The sequence below is a fragment of the Embiotoca jacksoni genome, unplaced genomic scaffold (genome assembly GCF_022577435.1).
Source record: "Embiotoca jacksoni isolate LCO1_2020_lvr unplaced genomic scaffold, fEmbJac1.0.p SCAF_6, whole genome shotgun sequence".
NCBI lineage: Eukaryota > Metazoa > Chordata > Actinopteri > Embiotocidae > Embiotoca > Embiotoca jacksoni.
In genome coordinates, this window is record NW_027185414.1 from 3032321 (window position 1) to 3054234 (window position 21914).

Genomic DNA, 21914 nt, shown 5'->3' on the forward strand with positions numbered 1-21914 from the left:
CTCTCTCTCTCTCTCTCTCTCTCTCTCTCTCTGTGTGTGTGTGTGTGTGTGTGTGTGTGTGTGTGTGTGTGTGTGTGTGTGACGTCGGCTGGCTGACTGCGTTGTGACGTTTACTTGTGGTTACAATGTCTCCCCGTAGTTTCTTTTATAGAGTGCCAATAACTACAATTACAGGTGAGGCTTTTAGAAAGAGGCAACCTCTCTGCCACAACCACACACATTGTATGTGGAGTAGTGCAGGGATCTGTAGTCGAGGCTATCCAAACATAATTCATCAGCTTCTCATAGCAGGTAGGCAGCTCGTGTAATAAAATATATTTTATGACATGCATGAACGTATCATAACAATATGATGTGGAAAATCGAATCTCAGCAGAGAAAAGACCTGCATGCAGAATTGTATGTTTATAAGTGCAGTTACAGAAAATTCAGGTTACCCCTCCGCGCTGGGAGTCTCTCTGTGCTTCCTTCTGGTGTGTGAAATTACACTCAAAGAGCATATCTGCTGCAAACTATAACGTCACAACATATGTGGTGTTGCAGTGTTTGTAAGAGAGCAGAAAAAGGATTTCAAATACTGTTCAGATTTGTTATGAATGTATGAAATGTTTTCTGCTCTGGGATTCAGTTTCAGACTACACATTTTTATATAGATCATATGTAGATTTATCAGACAAAGAGCAATCAAAGTTGAGCAAAGCTGTTGCTGATTCTCCCCATTTTCTCCGTTATATAGCTGAGTAGGTTTACATTTAGTATACTCTAATACAAATGTAGTACTTTCTGTTTCCCTTCAAATACAATTTATTTTTTGTCAACAATTCCAGAAGTCAGTTCAGTTTGTTGTTTACAACCCATATGATGGAAGCACAACACTAATGCAGCTTATATTTTCTGCGCCGTTTCAAGCTTTTCCCTGATGTTCATTAGAAAGTCAGATGAAACTAATGTTGTGCCCTTGAATGAATGTTTAAAGTTACAGCTACCAACTCAGTCACATTTGATGTGACAACATCCATGGTCATACTTGTGCATACTTTTTACACCAAGACAAAACTTGACCTTGATATGTTATTGCTACGTGGACCGACGGGTGTGTTACACTCTTTGGCGTGATACCGGGCAGAACGTCCAATCGTCAGCCCCAAACAACACTTCAAATGTTTCAAATCTGAAAAGCTTCAACAAGACGGTATCACTGTACACAGTAGACAGACGCACACATACACAGGCTACACCAGCAGCAACTCACACAGAACATTACACGTGACACAACATGTAACTGGCCTGTATTGACTGCTCTTGTTTTCCTTGTGCTGATTGTTGTGTTGAGTTTTGTGTTGCAATTAATGAAATTATTATTGTACACAGTTTATGAAAGAGCGAGTCCGACTTTTTTTGATCAAATCCATCATCTTCTATCAAGAGTCTGTCGAGTCTATCAAGTCAAGCCCACAGAGGCACGGCTGAATTATGAGAGGTACACTTTTCTACAGCTTCTATAGTAGCAGCAGTAACACCCACTGCACCAGGAAGTGGTGAGAAATGACCTGATTCCTGGTGTCCCAGACCACAAACTGGCAGCACGGATTAAGAACACACTGGTTCCAACTCATCTTCAATAATGGCAGATTACTGCATTACAGAGTGATGCATGTTTAGTCACCTGTTCAGGCTGAATTATGGCTGACTGGCAGCTGTCGTCAGGCTGTCACTGAAACTACACAAAATATTGATCAGCAAAGTTACTGTGAACACAGAACTGACTCTTACTCAGCCGTGTTTCCTTGAACTTTATATCTGACATTGCTTCTTCACTGGTTTCCTGTGCCAAAAACATGCACCATATGATTAAAGTCTAGAGCGCTCAGCACATGTTCTGCCCCACAGTTTGGAGCTGGCTGGTGCATATTTTAAACTGTCTGGGTCAGAAAAACTAAGCAGCTAATTGGGGTGCACTAGTTAAGTGTAAATCGCACACAAGCCAGTTGATCCCTTCTTTTGGGGATGTTAGTTTCTTGGCAGAGGGGCTGTGTATTCGGCCGTGTTTGAAGACCGTGCAACAGGGTTCCCATGGGAACTGGCCCAGTTTCCCCAGTTTAAATTTGTGCTTTGTAAATAGGTATGAAACATGGATATTAATGTCACCCTCGACATTCAGTGGAAGCACTAATCTCCAGTGCAAACTGTAAGCTTTCTAAAACACTTTTACGCACACTGTTCATGAAAAGCTGCTCACTGTCACAATGATGAAAACACACACACACACACACACACACACAGACCAACATAGAGTACACAGGCTAGTTTATGCTGCACTTGATTAGGTTAGTCCTGAAAAGGAGCTGCCATCAATCTATGTAAAGTATTACACTAGAAAATAGGCTAGCTCAGTCCCGCAGAGATGCTACTCTCTGGATACTTTCCCTGGAGAGCGAAAGAGCCACACAGGCAGACGGTGTGTGTGTGTGTGTGTGTGTGTGTGTGTGTGTGTGTGTGTGTGTGTGTGTGTGTGTGTGTGTGTGTGTGTGTGTGTGTGTGTGTGTGTGTGTGTGTGTGTGTGAGAGAGAGAGAGAGAGAGAGAGAGACACTCCTGTATTGGCAACAGACTAAATCTGTTCCCCACAGGACATGTGAGAGTTATTCCAGATCTTGTCTTGCCCAAAGAGGAGCTGGTATGTACTTGTTACATGTCAACGAAGGTTTGAAGTATGAAGAACAAAAGCAGCCTCACAGAAGAAACTCAAGGTTTGAGTTTCCTCTCTCTCTTGTAGGTGCACTGACAGTCTAACCTGAACACATACACACACCCTGACTCATGTACTTCCTGAAGCAACAGCGTGCCCATTGAGTTGTGAAGGACTTCTGCATTGATGCCGTATATTTCGCTCTCTTTCTCTTTACGCGTCACTGAATTCATGTCTCAAAACTCTTAATGGATCATGTGTGTGCCCCCCCTCCCTTCCACTCTCTGATTGAGGTTACAAATTATTCCTTTGTCACATACTGTGCAGAGCTTTCAGGCCTTTTGACTAAACGTGTCTTTTTTTAGTTGTGATTTTATCTTGATTTTTCACATTTGACAGGAGATCAAATGGAGAAAGACGGTCTGGCATTGGTCAGAGGTGCTCTGACAGTGTTATTCCTGGACTGACATGTGTAATTTAGTTTTATTACAACTACTGTGGAAATTAAACTGCTGCAAAAATCGGACGTTTTATTTGGCATCAGATTTCCATGCAAATCAGTTTAAATGTGTCAATTTATATTGACAGTGAACAACTCGTCCCACTTGTTTCCCTACAAAAGATTACGTTGGCAATCAATTTCTGACATACAGTACATTTGTATTCAAACTGCGTGTTTTCTCCCCTTGGCAATTTAATGCTCTGACATCTGTGCATTCACTGTGGTGTTTTGTAAATTAACGATCCATTTCACGTCAGTCTAACTCATGATGAATTTTAATGGATGCTGCCAGATTAACACCAACAAGAAAACAAGTTCACAGTTTGTGTTAAAGCCCAGAGTGACGCAGGGACTTCCCCGGAAAGTGCATTTGTACCAGTCTTGTTATACACGCGTCGGTCCACTGGAGGATAACGTGTCAGTGTCACGCTTTGCCTCGGCAAGGCGTGACTACACGCGTGCATGAGCAGGGTCAAAGAAGGAGCTCGTGTGATGAAGAGTGAGAAAGTGTGAGGAGCTCAGGGGCGGTTGGATGGAACAAACACAGGACTTTGACCCAGGAGACCTTCGTTCAAGTCTGATAGACGGCAAAAGTCAACATGGATTTATCTAAGTAACATTACATACGTAAATGTGCTAATTTTAACCCAAACTGTGATCTTCTCTAAGCTTAACCGAACATTTTTTGATGCCGAAGCCTGAGACACATTATTTTTCACGTCTAGACGTGGCGAAACATGACAGAGACTGTGTTGCTACAAGCATGTTACCACAACTCAGGTTTCTTCATCGACCTGTTAACGTCACAGTTCTCTTCTGCAGAATGAACGGCAACAAATTCCCTCAACTTTCAGCAGAGGACGTGTTGTGTCTCCTGTCCCACTGCAGGGTTTGTCTCATGTCCTGTGTTCTCACTCCCCATCATCATAAATGAGACTTCCTTCAAACAAACGTCAGTCTAATCCCTCTGCGTTATTGATTCACAGCGTCAGTAACATTGGTGGAAGTACCGTGACCGCAGACAATGTGAAATTCAAACAAATCCGATGCCTATTATTTATTGATCATCTGCGTCCTTCATACTGTAGATGACTTTGCTATAAATCCTGTGATGTGTTGATGAGCAGTATAATTACATGCTGGGCTGTTTTTGATCATGTAGTTGCATTCAGCCAGATTTCCACCGGCACTCCAAAAGACTTTGATCTTTTCAGAGCCAAATAACCTCGTGGGTTTTTTTTTTTAAGTGTCATTCAATTTTACTTAATTTTATTTAACTTCTGGAGCATGAAAATACCCAGAAACATCCTTGAACATTTGAAAACAAACTGTAGTCACCTCAGAGGTGTCCGATTTTCTCACATTTGTTACCGCAGAGAGTTGATGTAGAGACATTACTGTCGTGTTTACTGTCTCATTAAATGATAACTAGTACGTGGTCACCACTGGCCTGAGTTAATATCCTTGACTGGAAAACATTTTTAGCAAACAAACATTGACAGTTTCTTATATTCCCTTTGTGACTACTAAATATGCTTTGAAAAGCCACAGTTAATGACAACAAAGCAAGGGCCTTGATGAGTGTTCTCCTGATAAAAATGAAATGTATTCCTGAGACCTGTTTACCGAGATTTTAAGTAGCAGCCGATATGCAGTGTGGTCAGTTTGGGTCAAGGAACGTGTGTTTGTGTTTGATGGGAGCTCCATCTGAATTCCCCTTCAGGCGTATACTTAATAAGCTTGTGAACTTCAAAGCAGCAAATTTGCTTTTGCCACACGTACGCCATTTCTTTTTGCATCAAAATCTTTAAAAGAAAAAAAAAATCCTTTCGGTTATTCACACAAAGTGATGGCAGACAGGTTCCAACATATTGTGGAAGGATCCGAGTACAAGGAAATGGTGCAATGCAGTCCTCAAACCTTTACCTCCACTGCATTTACATACAACATCTGTGTCATCGGTCACACTGTGTTTGAATAATCCAGTCAAGCTACGGCACAATGATGTTTAAATAAAACATCTACTGAGCTTCAGGTAAAAGTGATATTATTGTAACACATAGTTCACCTACAGTACGGTGTGATGGGGGTAGTGACATCAGAATTTCGCCCCACGCTAGTTGTGAAATTTACAGAGCATATTTTCAGTGTTTTGAAATCATAAAAGTAATTTTCAAGTGCGGCATGCCTTTTATCTGTCATCGTAGATGATAGTATTTGATAGCATGGTGAAACTGCAGGCTGATTGTTGCAGATATCCTCATATGGAACGGGATGATTGGAATAGCTCCCGCTGCTTCACAAGGTATGTACAAGTGAAAGAGAAAAAAGTAAAAGATAAAGACGCGTTAAAAATAAAAACAGAGCGGGCTGCCTATCAAACCAGAATCTCTCTGAGATGGTGTGATTTGACACATCGATAGAAACACGAGCACATTTGTTCCATGAGACAACACTCAAGAAGTGCTTCAGTAAACACTGTCGGTGTGGATCGCCCTGAAGACCCGCTGTTTTTAAGCTTCTTCACCTCCCAGTTACCGTTTGCTAATGCTTAATGGGGTACTGCACAGGTCTATAAATATTCTAAACGGTGAAGAGGAGTGAATAGAGGAAGCACGGTGATGAGTGAATGTGGAATTATTGTGGAGGAGAAAATTGTTTTCACTGGACAGGAGTGATTTGTGAATGGATGAACAGAGATTGTGTAACCTGTCACCTGCGCCTCATTTCCAAGAGCCTTTAAATAACTGAAAAATCTTCATGAAATAATTACAGTGCTGACATTTTTTGTGGTGATTTAGCTGTGAAGAATCCAATACCGAGGCCTCGTCCAGCCACTGTCTATACGATTGAGCGAGGGGCCGCTGTGATGTTCCCCTTTGAATAGGTGCATTGAGTTTGGCTGTTATTTAGTGCAGCGCCGGGTGCCGACCTTATTAACGGAGAATTGGGCCCCAGCGTGACTCCATCAGGCAAATCAAGGCAACCTAGACCCAGAACCCCATTAGTATGCTAATAAAGTCACTTCTCTAATGACTGATTAGCAATTCAGCGGATTTCGTCCTCGCTTCACTTGTACACACAAATAAGTGAAATGCTCTCTTAGCACGCACGTACATGCAGTGTCATTAGTCTTCACATTTATTTTTTATGTTTCTCATCGCTGGCAATTTATTTATAATGTCCCCTCCCTCCCTGTCTTGTCCACATCCACCTTGCATACAGAAGGGATTAATAAACTGTGTGAATATAATGTAAGCGTGTGTTTGAGCGCTGCATACGTTGTTTTCTCTGTGGAACTTGTCGGAGTTCATTTCTCTTCAGTTCAACCCACTTGATGTTTGATACGTTAATCCAGTGGCCCTCAGGGCACCGCGACAGCACCCTCACAGATGACACTTGTTCCACAGCCGTGTTTGATTTCACTGGACATGTAACACATGCTGAGTAACATGTCTAACTCTGCAAAATCTGTCTTCCTCAGTGCTCAGCGGCCTCTGCTCCAACGACTGTCCAGAAGATGTCAAGGTAAGAAAAAAGCTCTCTTCTTGAACAAATGTAGTGTGTGGTAGAATATTTTCTTATCTGAATAAGATTTGAATGGGTGATGGTATCAGCACTTCACTAAAGTATCTAAAGTACCAATATTTCAATACAGCTTGTACAAAAGTACACAAAAGGAACCCCCGAAACAAATTAGGTTTGTTTTCACCCAATAAGACCACCTGTTCCTTTTTCTGAATGGGGACAAGGTAAAGACCGTCCTACCATGCTACTTTACTGTATTTCTTACAGTCGGACTTGAGCTCCATTTAGAGCTTCACAGTTTCTTTTATGGTCAAAAACGAGGTTATGAAAACTGCATGAGTGCTTACTTAAAGGTCCCACTTTGTGTAAATTCATATTTCTGATTTTCTGTATAATAAGCAAGTCTAAGGGCGGCTGCGGCTCAGATGGTAGAGCGGGTTGCCCACGAATCGGAAGGTTGGCGGTTCAATTCCTGGCTCCTCGTTTCCACAAGCCTAAGTGTCCGTTGGCAAGACACCCCAAGTTGCTCCCAATTGCGTACCACTGGTGTGTGAATGTATTCCTGATGGTGAGCACCTTGCACGGCAGCTCAGCCTCAGTAGTGTGTGAATGCATGAATGGAAAACAGTGTAAAAGCGCTTTCAGACCGCTGAGGTGATAAAACGCTCTACAAGTGCTATGAAAGTTTTAAAGAACAAAGATAAACGCACACGGCAAATATTCAGCAACTGTGCCATTTAGACTTCCTTAAGTTTGTGATGTCACACGTCACACTCTTATCATATGTCCTCCCTCAGTGCAGCTCTCTGTTCTACTTTTTATGCTGAAGAAAACACAGGGCGGTCTTTACATTGTTGAGTTAGCAAACTACAAGATCAAAGAAAACTTGTGGTTGTTTTGGGTTTGTGTCACTCAGAAAAGAGTCAGCCAATCAGGAGAGGGTCACTTAAAGACACACAAAACAGCCTGCTCTTCGTAGAGCGCCAGAGAGAAGCTCAAGAGAGCAGATACTAACTATACAGAGATGTTTTTTGGTACTTAAAACCATAAAAAGATCTTCTTATCGATATCAAGATAACCAATAAATCACCAATACATTGTTAAATATGTGCAGATAACACATGCAAAGAGAAAATCAAATACAAAAATATACACAGAAGCAACAACAAAATATTCTCTCTTTTGTTTCTCCTTTGTTAGACATTGTGTAATATCTAATCATCACATCGAAAGCTGTTGAAATCCTGATGAGCGTAAAGCAGTCACGTGACCTCGGCAGCTGTTCAGACTAAAACCGCTCTTTATAAAAATGCTGATGCCGTCAGTTACTGGAGAGAAGATGTAGTTCAGTCCACGCAGGTCGGCTTCAGTAGAAGTAGGTCATTTGCACTACACAAGGAAGGTGATCTACAAAGTACTGAGACTGTGCCCTCATGTATATTTGATTGGACAATACTGCACATTCCCTGATGAGGCTGCACTGTGGCAAAAGTTGAGAGCAGTTAGACTCCTAAGGTTTAGTTTTATTTGCAGGAGTCCTCGGCTTCGACACCTTCAGCTGGCCTCAGTGGCCTCACTGAAAGAAATTATTGTGCTGGGTTTTTCTGACATTACCTTATTTGTTTGCATCAAAGTCCTTTGTGAGATTGAAGGATCATTCACAAGGTCCTCTCACTGTTACTGGAGCAGAGACTCAGGCTTTGTTCAGGCTGCAGGTAAATCTGATTTTCTTTTCTCAAATCAGATTTTTTTAGGACAGACTGTCAGCACTGTTGTTTACAAGTTAACAGACCTGGTTTGGTGTGTCCAGACATCACCAAACAATCTGCATGGGTTGCTGTGGTTACCATGTACTCCCAGCTACGCTGGTGACGCAGCTTTCCGACATAAGCTGCTGGCACAGAATTTATTTCGGCTTCTGTCCGTGGACTGTTGTTATCGTTGACCTCTACAGCGCAAAAATCAACACTTTTTGACAGCTGTGCTAGCGGTAGCACAGATGCTGCTCCCTCTTCCTCTCTGAAAACAACGTCGTCACCGTGTGTGATGTTGTAAGATGCTAGAAATCCGATTGGAATCGCATTTCAAACCATCTCTAAATGTGGTTTGGATCTGGATTGCAAAAATCACATTTCATGTGGGGTTTTTTTTGCCATTCAGACTTTCAGAAATCAATCTGGACACAGTCTGGGTCTGACAAAAAAAATCTATTTGGGCAGCAAGTCTAAACAGTCATCTGTAATGTAGTTTTGAGGAACCTGAGAATGAATACATGTGACAGTTACATACAGACATGAAGTTTCAATCTCACCTTTATGTGTAGCTCTCTTTATCTGTGACTCTCTCGCTGTGTGGCAGGCAATTTAAATTATGATCAAAAGTCTTTCAATTTATTTCCATTCCTGGTAACGTGCTGCATTCAACTCTGGTCCAGACGAATGTCATGCAGGTCCGGCTGCTGCACGCTGAACCCCAGTGCAGGTTTGACATGTGTCTCGGTGTCGTTCTGAATGGCACACAAAGTTCAACATTAAAAAAAAAAAAAAAAACACCATCAGCTCTCAAAATTAAATAAAAAAAACATTTGGAGTAAAATCAACTCATTTATTGAGCAGTTAGCTTGAAGCACCTTTCATTTATCCTAATAGCTGATGGTGACGTGTAGGTGTGCAGCTAAATAAACATGGGGGTAAAAACGACAGGAATAAAGCATCAGCGGCATCACTACTTACACCACCTTTCACCAGTGGAGAGCCCTTTGCAAAACACATTAGCTTTGACATCAACAAGAGGCTGCTGGTATTAGGGTTGTTTTGGTTTTCTGTCTGTCTGCTCTTCCGCCCGCTTGTTGTCTAACTGAAAGGTATGATGAATGCGGTAGACAAGTGGAGCTCGCGGCTGTTTCTACTCCTCTCCTCTCCCATCCATCAACCTCCTCTATCTTTTTTTCATATCACTCTCCCACTCCTCTTCTTCTTAGTCACACCTCTCTTCCTCTGTCTTTCTTTCAGCCCACTAGTCGGCTCCTCGGTGACTGTCTCATCTACATTTCTTTTTTTTTTTTCGACCTCATTTCTATTCCTCTCTCACCCGACTGCTTCGTGTCACAGCACAAAGGCCCAAGTCTCTCTCTCTCGCAGCGCGTACGCGGGTGTAACCGGCTTGTGATTAGCTGATAGAAAGCGAAGGATGGCTCGACAGATCTCTTCATTAGTCGTCATCCGTTCGTAATGAAGAGATAAGATGAGAGATAAGCATCCACCCACACGGGCGCACAAACACGCAACTGTCACACTCGTTTATACTCAGTCAGATTCAGGCCAGCTGGGTCAGACCTTTGGCATGTCACCTCGTGAAAATAAAACAAAAAAAGTGCTCAAGGTCACTGTTGTGCCTGTCTGTCTTCCTGTCTCCGCTCCCCGCTCGTTTCTCCCTGACCTCTTTCAGCCTCGCCGACAGACAGCTGATGGGAAAAGAGATTGCAGAATGTCAAAATGTCTCACTTATTTGTGTTTGCTTGTGTGTGTGTGTGTGTGTGTGTGTGTGTGTGTGTGTGTGTGTGTGTGTGTGGTTTTTTTTTACAGCCTTTCGGTGTGAACCAACCAGGTCCCTACGTAATGTACACCACAGTGGACTCCAATGGCTACCTGAAAAACGCCTCAGGTAAGACTTTCTGTTTGCAGTTTGTTTCATAGCTTCCGCTGCTTATGCTAAACCACCCTCATCAGAGGTAGAGAATCACCACAGAGTTTCATCTTTCTAAAACTGTCACCACCTGAGTTTGTGTACATCCGCAGTGGGCTTATTCATAACTTAACCTCCAAACAATGACAGCTGTCCTCACCATAGATCGTGTTCAGGAGGATTTTGAGAAAAGAAGAGGGACATATTGATTTTATTTCCTTTCTTTGTCTTCATGTAAACAAAAATAGCCTCAACGCCTCACAGACAAAGGCTGAAGTTGAAAAGGTGCCTGAAGAAAAGGAAAAACTGTGATGCTTCACAGGAGTGCTGGAACTCAAAGGAAATCAAATCTGTTAAAGGCTTTAATGCTCATTATACAACAAGTAGTAGATCAGAGATCTGATTGGTCAACTGTACATTTGGAACGTGTTGCAATCAGCATAACAGCACATCCTGCTCATCACCAGAAATACCACTCCGCCTTCTCCGTGGCAATATACAATTGGAATTGAATTTGGTATGATATGCAATATAATATTGTTTTACTTGTTATAGGTCTATTAAATGTAACCCATTTTGCAAAATTGGGTCTTTTTTGTTCCTTTTTTGTTGCTCGGGGGCACCTGTACCGTAACACCACGGATAGACCGGCACTTAAAATCATAGCGGCGGCTAGCTTGACCGGTTTGGTTTTGACACGGTGCTCAAATCTTAAAAATTCCAAAAGTCCATCGATTTCTTTTTTCAGCAGATATCTTACTTGCAGCGAGATTGCGTGAGCTAAGCAGTTTAGTGTTTCTATGTGCTGCATTTATTTAATATATTGCTTAATTCCATGATGCTTCAGGAGTGTGTGTGTGTGTGTGTGTGTGTGTGTGTGTGTGTGTGTGTGTGTGTGTGTGTGTGTGTGTGTGTGTGAGTACAGTTCACACTGGACATTGTAAAGTATTTTTAGGCCGTGTTGAAAGCTGAATTACTGAGCTTTTCCCTTCACCTCTCTTCAATGTCGGTCTTGCTCACTTGTGTTCTTGTAAAATGCTGTAATATATATGTGTTAAATTGCTCCAGGAAAATTTACATTCACCTTTTGCTCGTCATAGTTCAATTTTAAATCATGAGTCCAAGTTTAGCAGTACTAACAATCAAATATGCATGAAGCCAGGAGTTGCTGTTCTGGCTCTGTCTGTGGGAGACAGTTCTCAAAAAGCATCGTAGAAAAATAGTGTGAAAGCCTGAAAACCACTAGGGGCCTTTTTCTGCTCTGAAGTGTTTTACTCACCGAAACTACGCTCAACAGGCTGCAGCTTCCTTTTTTTTTTTATTTTGCTTCTGATTTCGATCCAAAGTAGATCTTTTTTTGGTTTGTTTTGTAAGCTGTATCATTTGTAGCCTCATACTTATTTTGACACAGAAGTTCAAGTTCAGACAACTTGATGAGAGATGATCATAATGGAGAATCGCTGAAAGTTAATGTTGCTCATTGACAGACAGCTCCACTTCGGGTGTTCTCAAATGACTGTTCCTTTCTTAGATAGTCCTGTCATCTGTTTGTTTTTGTACTTTTAGGAATACATACAGTATCACACTGCAGCACAATGTATTGTATAAAAAACGCAATCTCATTTCATACTTCTGTGATCGCATTTCTAAATGACAACGATTCTGACACATTTTCATCAGCGACATGAGCTGCAACAAAACAAGTGCTCTTTTTTTGTCCCTCATCAAATGACACCATGTGATTGCGTTACATCATGTGATGCAGAGCAGCAGGAACCAGCCGTAATGAAAAGGTTCAAAGGTCGTGTTTAATAAGAGAAGGCGAGAGGAGCTTAAGTTGATTGTTTTTATGTTCAGTGTCAGATTGAAGCCCTTACACTTAAACTAAAAACAAAGTGTTCCCTTTCACTTGTCCAAAGTTGATGTGCCGCTCCTACAATCAGCCACCATCATATTTTTGTTGAATTTCGTTCTGCATCAGGTAAATGTGTAAAATAAACATTTACATAATCCCAGTTCTAAGCAGGGAAATTGAGACTTTGTTGATCCTACCAAATAAATTGTGGCAAGTATTTTATTAATGTCAATCCAAACCCTGTGACTCCAACTTTATTCATTATTATGGTATACACAGTAGGATCACAGGGTCATGGTATTAGAGATTTGTGCAGCCTCCAGGAGCTGATGAACACTGCCCTCTCACTTAAGACTAATAAGAATAGAAAGATAGGTAGAGAGAGATAGATGCACGGAGAGATGAGATGAGACGTTGAGGACGGCAGTGCTGTGCTGTATTAGCTCCAGTTAACCTAGTTGATGTTGAATTGTGGGAAGGACATAGAGCTGGATGAGGACAAGATGCACTGACAGCCCGGGGTCAGGGATATATATAGTCTGTGTGGATTCCTGTGTGCAGCATAATCCCACTTTGTCAGATTTCATTGTTTCATTTGTCTGTTGGCACAGTTGGAGTATATACATATTTAAAGAGCGAGTAGACAGATCACAGTCTAACATCATTATTATTTCACCACCACCAGACAGCTATAAGCTCCCAGCTGCAAAACAGCGCTAAAACTAATCCTCCAATGGCTGCAGACTTTTCAATTAGCTGCTCTCTGTCCGAGCCTCAAAACACAGAGTGGACGAAATCTTAACGCCAGCTCTCCAGTATTTAGCTGTTTTAAACACATCTCATGATTTCAACCTCTCTGCACACACTCCGCTAGCTTCAAATATTCAGTTACATGGGCAGAGAGAGCCACAGTGGAGGAGGAGCGGGGGCCTGTTACCACCTGCACCCACGCCCACTGCAGTGAAGATGGGAGAGTGATACAGAATCCCACTGCATGTGGAGGCAGGCTGTACGCACCGAACGAGCTGAGATTTATTTGGAGATTTCGTTTACAGTTTCAAACGTATAAACCCTGATCAAATTCACTTCTTTACATACAACATATGGGGTTACACATACTGTATATGGACACATTCCACACGTGCCCATTAGAAAGCTTCCTCGTTTATTTTGTTTGGCTGAACATCATAAAAAAACGTCAAGAAAACCCGAGTGCAACCGCTTCGCAATAACATCAGCAAGGATGTAACCAGATGACAAAATATATGTCACATTGGTCCATTGCGGAGCTGCCGACAGAACCATACTTCGGCCTGGGACACACTGCCTGCATGGCATGCGTGTCATCTAGACTTTAGACCCGACGCCTGTTCTGCACTCAAGCCATGATTATAGATCGTTTCACTGTAAATTTGAGGGGTTCCCAGCTCAAATATACATCAAAACTATCGATAATCACTTGTGCCGGCAGTGTGTCGTAGGCCTTACTGCTTCTGATTCTTTAAAGACTTTGCAATGCTCCATGTCCAAAGGTATGTGGACACTTAAACTTTACACTTAACTCTCTTTACATTGCCTTCACTCCTCCTGGAACCACCACCTGCGCACGGCTTCAGTTTCCGTAGTGATTGTAGTCTGGAAACCCTGCTCACATGAAGCTCAACCTTTCTGAAAAGGGCAGATCAATGACATTGAAGTCAAGTGTTTGTTTCTAAATGGAATTCCAACAATGGACGGAATAGATCAAAGCCGGAGCAAGAACGAGTCGGTTAAATTTACTTTGAAAAGGCTGCAGTGGTCATTTATCAACACGTTGGTGCACTTTGATCACATTTCAGGGGGTCTCTGTTGTTGTGGTGCACAGCAAACATAATTTGGTGGTAAATACTGATTAGTTAAAGGCTGCTGCAGAAGTTTGAAAATTAAGTCCAACATCTATAGCCATTAGTATGCAACGACTGTAAACTGTCCTCAGTGGAGCGTGGCCAGATCCATATTTTTACCAAGTGAATTTGAGTCTGGTAATATCAGGCTGGGGATTTGCTGCCATTCAAGAGCATTAGTGAGGTTAGCCGGCTCACTCCAATTCATCCCCAAGGTTGTTGGATGTGTTTCAGGTCGGCGCTCTGTGTTCATGCCAGGGAGTTCCTCCACACCAAACAGGGAACACAACTCTTTCATGGACCTTGCACAGGGGAACTGTAGTGTTTAAACAAGCAAAGGTCGTTCACAACTGTCATATCAAATGTATCGATGTGAAAACAATGTGATGTAGTGATGAGCCATAGGGAGACTCATCCCAGAGCTTTATAGTGAGTTTTAGCTCATTGTTATGCCCAACAGCTTCACTGTTCTCCACTCACATAGTGTCCTTTTTAACTGCAGCAGGCAGCTTCTTCAGAGGAAACCCCGACTGTACATTTCTTTTTTAGCACCAAACAACGGCAGACAGACTCAGTTAGACACTGGATGGGGAACACAGTGGATCATGTGGCAGCTGAATAGACAGATATTTTCCTGAGGAACTGGTCTAAACCAGTTTTCTTTACTGTCTGGAAACCCTGTTCGCGTAGACATTTGCTCAGCCACGCTCACACATGGCAAGGATGTGTTTCAATCAGTTTGGAAACCCGACGATACTACATCCCTGCCACCAATAACCATAACCTGACTGCACCACAGGCCTGTCAATCAAGCACGTTTTTTTAAGCTTATTTTAGAATTGATTACAGGAATATTTTCAGATGGATGGCCAGAAAACAAATAAAAAGGAACGATTTCAGCTCGAAAAACTGAAATAACTCGTCGAGAAATATTATTGACTGAGAATTTCATGAGACTTCTAGTGGCACTCGATGGTATTGCAGCTTAAGGCACTTCCGCATCGGCCTCATTTTTCAGACCTGGAAGCTCCATCCACTTCTATATACAGTCTGTGGTAAAAAAAAAAAAAATTTTTTTTTTTTTTTATTTTATACACTTTATTAATCCCTGAGGGGAAATTTCTTCACTACAGCAGGGGGGCTCTCAGGGGGGAGATGCTGCAGCAGGCTGCCACTAGCACAGCGCCAGGTAACCTGACGTGAGGTGCATGTTTTTGGATGATGGGAGGAAGCCGGAGAACCCGAAGAGAACCCACGCAAGCACAGGGAGAACATGCAAACTCCGCACAGAAAGGCCCAAGACCCGATTCGAACCCGGAACCTTTTTTGCTGTGAGGTGACAATGCTAACCACTGCACCACCGTGCCACCCAAAAAGTAAAGACCAAAATCACAGCTAAAATTAACCTGCTACATGTTTGCCAACAAGTTTGCCCTTTAAACTTAAAGAGGTGGTTAATGTTGCTCGACATCCTTCAGTCTTTTTGATCCAATTCCAACTCTGCATCTCACTCAGTTTGGTAAAGTTCATCTGAATGAATGCTTCAGTTATGTCAATAAACTCCAAATAACTGTTTCATTAAAAGTGGATGCGAAACTCTGGAAAAATTGTTTTGTCACAAAAGTAGTACATTTCTTTTCGGACCTTGTAAGGGGTGGAACAAAGCAGCATAGGGTTCTTTTGTGTGGAAACTTTGCCGCCAGTCATTTGTGAGTCTTTTTTTCTCTAAAGGCAACGATCCCAAGCAAAACACATTAAAGTAAAAATAACAGTGAACGGATTCCAGCTTTCACCTGGATCCAGCTGATCCATCTAGTTCATGTGGGGTGCAGATGGTTCTGACATTTTGTCCACTCAGCCAGTACATCTTTGTCTGTGAGGAGGCTGTGGTTCCCCTGACAGTGTTCATGGTTTTGTGTGTTCAGTAGCAGAATTCCACTCATTTAGAATATCCTGGCATTTTTACAGTCTGTCCGTCAACTCCAGCTTATTTTTCCAGTGTGTTTGACTGGAGTGCACACTGAGAGGAGGAGCGCGAGAGTAGCCAAAGGCTTTGCCGGCACAACTCCCCAGACCCCTCATTTAACAGCAGCAAAGTGCTGCCAGGGAGCAGGCTGTGTGTGTGTGTGTGTGTGTGTGTGTGTGTGTGTGTGTGTGTGTGTGTGTGTGTGTGTGTGTGTGTCTGGTGTGATTTAAAGTGTATTTATTCTGTAGCTTGTAGCTCGAGGAACAGCCAGCGAGGCTGCCAGAGATGAGCAATGATGGGGCACACACAAGCGCACAAGCTCACGCTCACACTCACACACACACACACGCACACCCACGATGTCTGGGCCTCTCCACTGGGGCCCAACGATCTTCACTTACCCTTCACCCTCCTGAAAGGGAACGAGAGCAGAGAGGAAAGAGAGATTATAAAATGCTGAGAGATAGAGAAGACGACCGAAAAGACAAAATATATTAATGGAGTTCTGGTAGAGAAAAAGAAGAAAGAATGAAAGACGATTGGATGATGGATATAAATAAAAGTCAAGTAGAGAAAGAGTGTGGATGGAGACACGACTAGAGGTAGAGTAATCGTACTTGAGAGACACTGCTAACACACACAGTACATGATATATCCGCATGTACTCTCAGACATGTTATAATGGTAATGTAATCCTCTTATCTGTCCAGTAAAGGTCAGCAGCAGCTCTGCAGTACAGTACAGCACGACGTGTTCATGTACAGTTGACTAAACTTGTGTGTCTTGTGTGTGTGGGGCAGCATATGCATGTGGGCGTACCCTGACATCTGTCTCTCCTTGACCTTCTTTGCGCGCGTGTGCGTGTGTGTGTGTGTGTGTGTGTGTGTGTGTGTGTGTGTGTGTGTGTGTGTGTGTGTGTGTGTGTGTGTGTGTGTGTGTGTGTGGCAGCAGACAGCGGCGTGCCATGCCCCTTATTAAGCAGGTTGGATGGATGAGCACAGGCTGCGCTTCTGACAACACCACACCTCATTATCAGCCGAGTCCTGCTGAGACACACAGTGAGGACGGCAGGCAGGGTGGTGCAGATGAATCGTTGAAGTTATTCATTAACAACCTTTTTAATCTTCTCTCTCTCCGACTGTGGACACTCCGAGACACTGAGAAGGAAAACAGTGCCGTGGCTCCCCCTGGGTCCCGGCTCACACGTGGTCATCCAACACCATTTATCTTCAGACGGCTGGACAACAGTGTTCCAGAGTAACACACCACGTTCAGCACAGACAGCTATCAGAAAGACAAGAAAAGATATTCATGTCTGTATCCCCAACTTAAATATTTGATTTCACCGGTCTCAAAACAGGTTAATCACTATCTCTTAAACACTATCAGGAATGATGACAAAGCAGAATAACTGCATTATTTATGGTGTAATGTAATACATTTTCAAATTCCCTCAACTTACATCAAAGTACACATACGAAAACTAGTGGTTTAGTTTTAGTTTTTTGTTTTTTTAATGTGTTGAAGACTCGTTTTACAACCTATTTGTTTTTCAGTTAAGTGGGGCATTAAATGGGCCAAAATATTTTGTGCTCTAGCTTGCACCTGGCCCAAAGCGTTTCAAGCACAACACAAGTGTCTTTGCTGGAGTCAGACCGATGCAGTGATTTTCCTGTCCAATTGCTTAAATTCTACGTTGTATTTACGATCTAAAAATGCCATGTCACTCGGTACTAAATTTCATTAGCTTTAATTTTAAAACGCATGACTTTTGCTGGGTTTACGCAGGAGTAAATCACATCAGCTTCAGTGAGCTTCAGGTTTAACTTTCGATGGCTTTACTTCGGACGTCGATTAAAGCCGTCAGTTTCAACAGAAGGAAATCTTACAGTCGAGCACCATATTTCACTGTTTTCAAACTCATATTTTTCCAAACACCTGAGTTGCGCTGCAGTAAATGAGGACCCGATTCTTCTCTGCGTGCAGCCGACTGGCTTGCGTCTACCGATACCGTGTGAGGCGTTTAAGGAACATCTGTAAATTACAACTTTTAGTGACAGCTTGCATGTGAGATATTTCTTTAAAAATATTGTTTAGGAACAGTTGGAAGTACCGGTATCAGATATCGGAAGTGGTCAGGCCCACTGTGTTGGCACATTGCTATCTTGAGGCAGCAGAAAGCAAGATTTACCAACATTTATTATTCCAATAATAATATGCATCAACACATACACGTCCACTCAGCATGTCACACACACACACACAGGAACATGCAGCAGCGAGCAGAGAAGTGTTCTGTCTTTCTACTGTTAATCCACCGTTACAATAACAAACTGCTCTTGCATTTTTCAATACCACCTGCTTTTTAGAAGGAATTGAGAGATGACACTTAATGATAAATCAGGGCACGACAGTACAACCACTTTAAGCTATGCACCTTAGATTGTGCTCAGATTATTTGCTGGTAAACTAACAAAAGTAGATTTTGACACACTCTAAATGGCTTTGTACCATGTGCTTAGTTAAAATAGAGCCCCATGACTCTGAATACTCATAACTGTTTGTTTATTAGTATTAATGGACGTACAGTAACATGCTTGCTACATGACTTTAGCTAATCCTCATTATGGGAGAATTGTTGGGCATGTCATTAATTCATTATGCATTTCCAATATGTTTGTTAGACAAACAGTTGTCATGGGTCTGTGCTGCTCTGGACGTCCAGATTATGTTTATGTTTAGGAGTGGCACCAGCAACTTCAGCCCGAATAAACCAGCCTGCAAGTGTAGCTCATTTAGTGCGTTTTTTTAGATTCACCACTCGAATCAGGGCTATGCACAGTTTTTCTGGGAAGCAGTGGAGGACAGTTATTTCACAAACAGCTCTTTATTAATGCGTTGAAAGCCACACATAATTTTGTCCGATAATGTGCAATGAGATTAAACCGTGTTTACAATAGTTTGTTTGTTTTTTAAACAAAGTGTGGTTTGAGTTTTTCAGCACAGTACATAACTATACTACCTTAAATATACTTGGATAGACATCTGTCTATTGTCAGTGTTCATAGCTCGTTATTGCATTAGCGTCTTTGAACCCAACATATTTGGCTGTTAGTGCAACCGACCTTGAAATTGAAGCAGAAAGAATAATGTTGTTGTGTTAACAGGCATAAAAGCAAAAGTGCTAACAACTCCAGGACGGGTAGCTGTGTTCACACAGTGTGAGCGCGCCAAAGCTGGTGCACATGGGAACGGAAGAGAAAGAAACAGTGAGAGGACATTTGAGACAGAAGTAACGGCAAGACGGGCCGAGGAAAAGAAAGTGCTCATAGGGAGGAGAGTCATAACAGGCCCAGATCAATGTGGAGCTCTCTGCAGACTGTCCAATTAGGCTAATGAGTTCAGGGGATTACCAAGGGTTTACACACACACACACACACCACACACACACACACATATACACACACACATACACACACACACACACACACACACACACATACATACACAAACACACACACACACACACACACACACACACACACATACACACATACACACACACACACACAAACACACACACACACACTCATTGAACATGCGTAGCTAACCTTTCGAAAACACATGTTCACCTGCAGCATCTCATCCACAAACACATTGATCATATCTTAACCTTTTAAACATTCAGAACGTTTCGATGGTAATTAAAATAGAAAATCCGGTGCGTGCCGACTCGTGTTAACCCGTACGTTCACATGAAGCCACTCACGATGATTTCAGCTGCATCAGCTGCATGCTACAAGCAGCATCAAAGACGTCAAATGACAAAGACGTCATGCCGATCTATGGCCACAGTGGAGGGTACACCGTGGCCATAGATCGGCATGACGTCTTTGTCATTTGTTCTCAGAGGCCTCATTAGGTCAACATTGAGGGTTACCGTGTTATTGCACAGTATATGGAGGATAGTTGCACACGGGGAGAACTGACAATACCGGAGTAAGATGGGAGTGTAGGTGGACGAGCGAAATGAAAAGGGTTGAGAGGGGAGAAGATGAGAGGGTGCAGAGGACAGCGCTGAAAGCATAGAGTGGAGTCGCAGAGAGAACAGGATAGGAGTGAAAATGAGGGTGGAACAAAAGAGAAAGATGAGAGATGGGAGTGCAGAGAGATCAGAACAGAGAAGAAGGAAATATTGGAGTGGAAAGGGGGGAAAAAACGAGAGGAGAGGCAACCCTCCACAGAGACATGGAGAATTACTATCGATCAGGCTTAGCATGCGTCTTCTCTCCCCTGTTTTTCTCTCCTTCAACTCCCTCTTCCTTCATATTTTTTCTCCTCCACATCACTCCTCCATCCCTCCGCCTTTTCTTCTCTCACTTCTAACACTTCAGTCGCTCTTCTCAGCAGCCACTTTTTAGATACCTTATATTGCCCAGAGACTGTTCAGCTTTTAATTAGTCGTTGTCGTCCGCCTCCAAACATCGTTGGATTTCAATAAATGAAGTGTGCTTGTATGTGTGTTTATGTGTGATGTGCTGTATCACGGAGAGTAAAACTAATCTAAAGAAGATCAAATGTGTCTCCAGCAGTCAATTCAATGAGCCATCTTCCTCAGTTCGTTTGTTGAGTAGCTTCATCAGCTTGAGTTTTTACCCAGGCTAATAGTATGGTTGTATTTCTGTACGTATTGTTCCACCACTTTGATCCAAGAGGGAACCCACCATGACGTCCCTGATTGATTTGTAAACGGTCGCTTGAGTCTTGAGTCTGGCATTTTGGCTGACGCCATCTTGATTTTACAGAGCCAGAAATGACCATATTTGGTGAAGCTGGGAAGGAGCGATGTGTGGATCTGAGTGAATCTAAAATCAATGCATTGGTCATATTGGTTGGTTGACATTTCTGACATAGGGACTATGTCCATTTTTATGTTCAGTCTATAGTCTACACTGAATATCACAACAACTGTTGCATGGGCTGCTGTGAAATGTGTCGTGTACAGACATTCATGGTGTCCAGAGGATGAATCGTTTTGAGTTTCGAAATTGCCTGACTTTTCCTCTAGCATCATCATTAGGTCAAAATATGCAAGATTATTAACATTCATATCAGCCTCAGCCTTCCTTTGTGTTTAGTGCTAGTTAGAAAATATTAGTACACTAAACTTAGAACATGGTAAACATCCTACGTGCTAAATACCAGCATGTCGGAGCACGAGGTCATGCTCGTTCAAAGCTCCACCGGGCCGTTAAGTACAACCCAACAGAGCCTCTGTAGCATGTGTGTAGAATCTTGGTCTTGTATGATGATGGATGCTGATGTATAAGAATAGATATCTGTAATACTAGGGCTAATTAAGGCAAAGGCAGCTGTTTTCTATTACATGGAAAAAGTAAGAGGCTTTCCCAAATGCAATCAGAGATCTCTTACTTCATTCATGTATTTGTTGAAGATTTCTAAATGCGTCCAACACTGAGTGACAAAATAGGACTCTTTGCAAACAGTCAAGTTTCTAATCCTTCAGCCAGACGTGGAGTTATAATTCCACACGATACTTTGGAAATGCACTTGTTTTGGTGCCTTGTACTGTTAACTCCATTCGAGTCTTGTTTATACAGTTTTTCAGATTATAATTATTTATATATGCTGCACAAAAATGAGGTCATGGTCTTCTGTGAGTCAGTAATTTGGTCATTACTATGATCTCTAAAAGTTCTCTGATAAAACTCAAGAGCACAAACTTACAGTATGCTCTTTTATCATTTCTTGAAATGTTCAAAACTCTACAACTTCATTAAAGTTAGTT

General features: G+C 42.3%; 1 protein-coding gene across 1 annotated transcript in view; it reads left to right on the forward strand.

Moving 5' to 3' along the window:
* Positions 1–21914, forward strand: part of itfg1 (integrin alpha FG-GAP repeat containing 1) — a 154313-nt gene that overhangs the window by 107785 nt on the left and 24614 nt on the right. Inside the window, exons 13-14 of the mRNA XM_069173976.1 lie at positions 6674–6717; positions 10302–10380. Of these exons, the coding sequence (XP_069030077.1) occupies positions 6674–6717; positions 10302–10380 (123 nt within the window). The remainder of the gene's footprint in view (positions 1–6673; positions 6718–10301; positions 10381–21914) is intronic.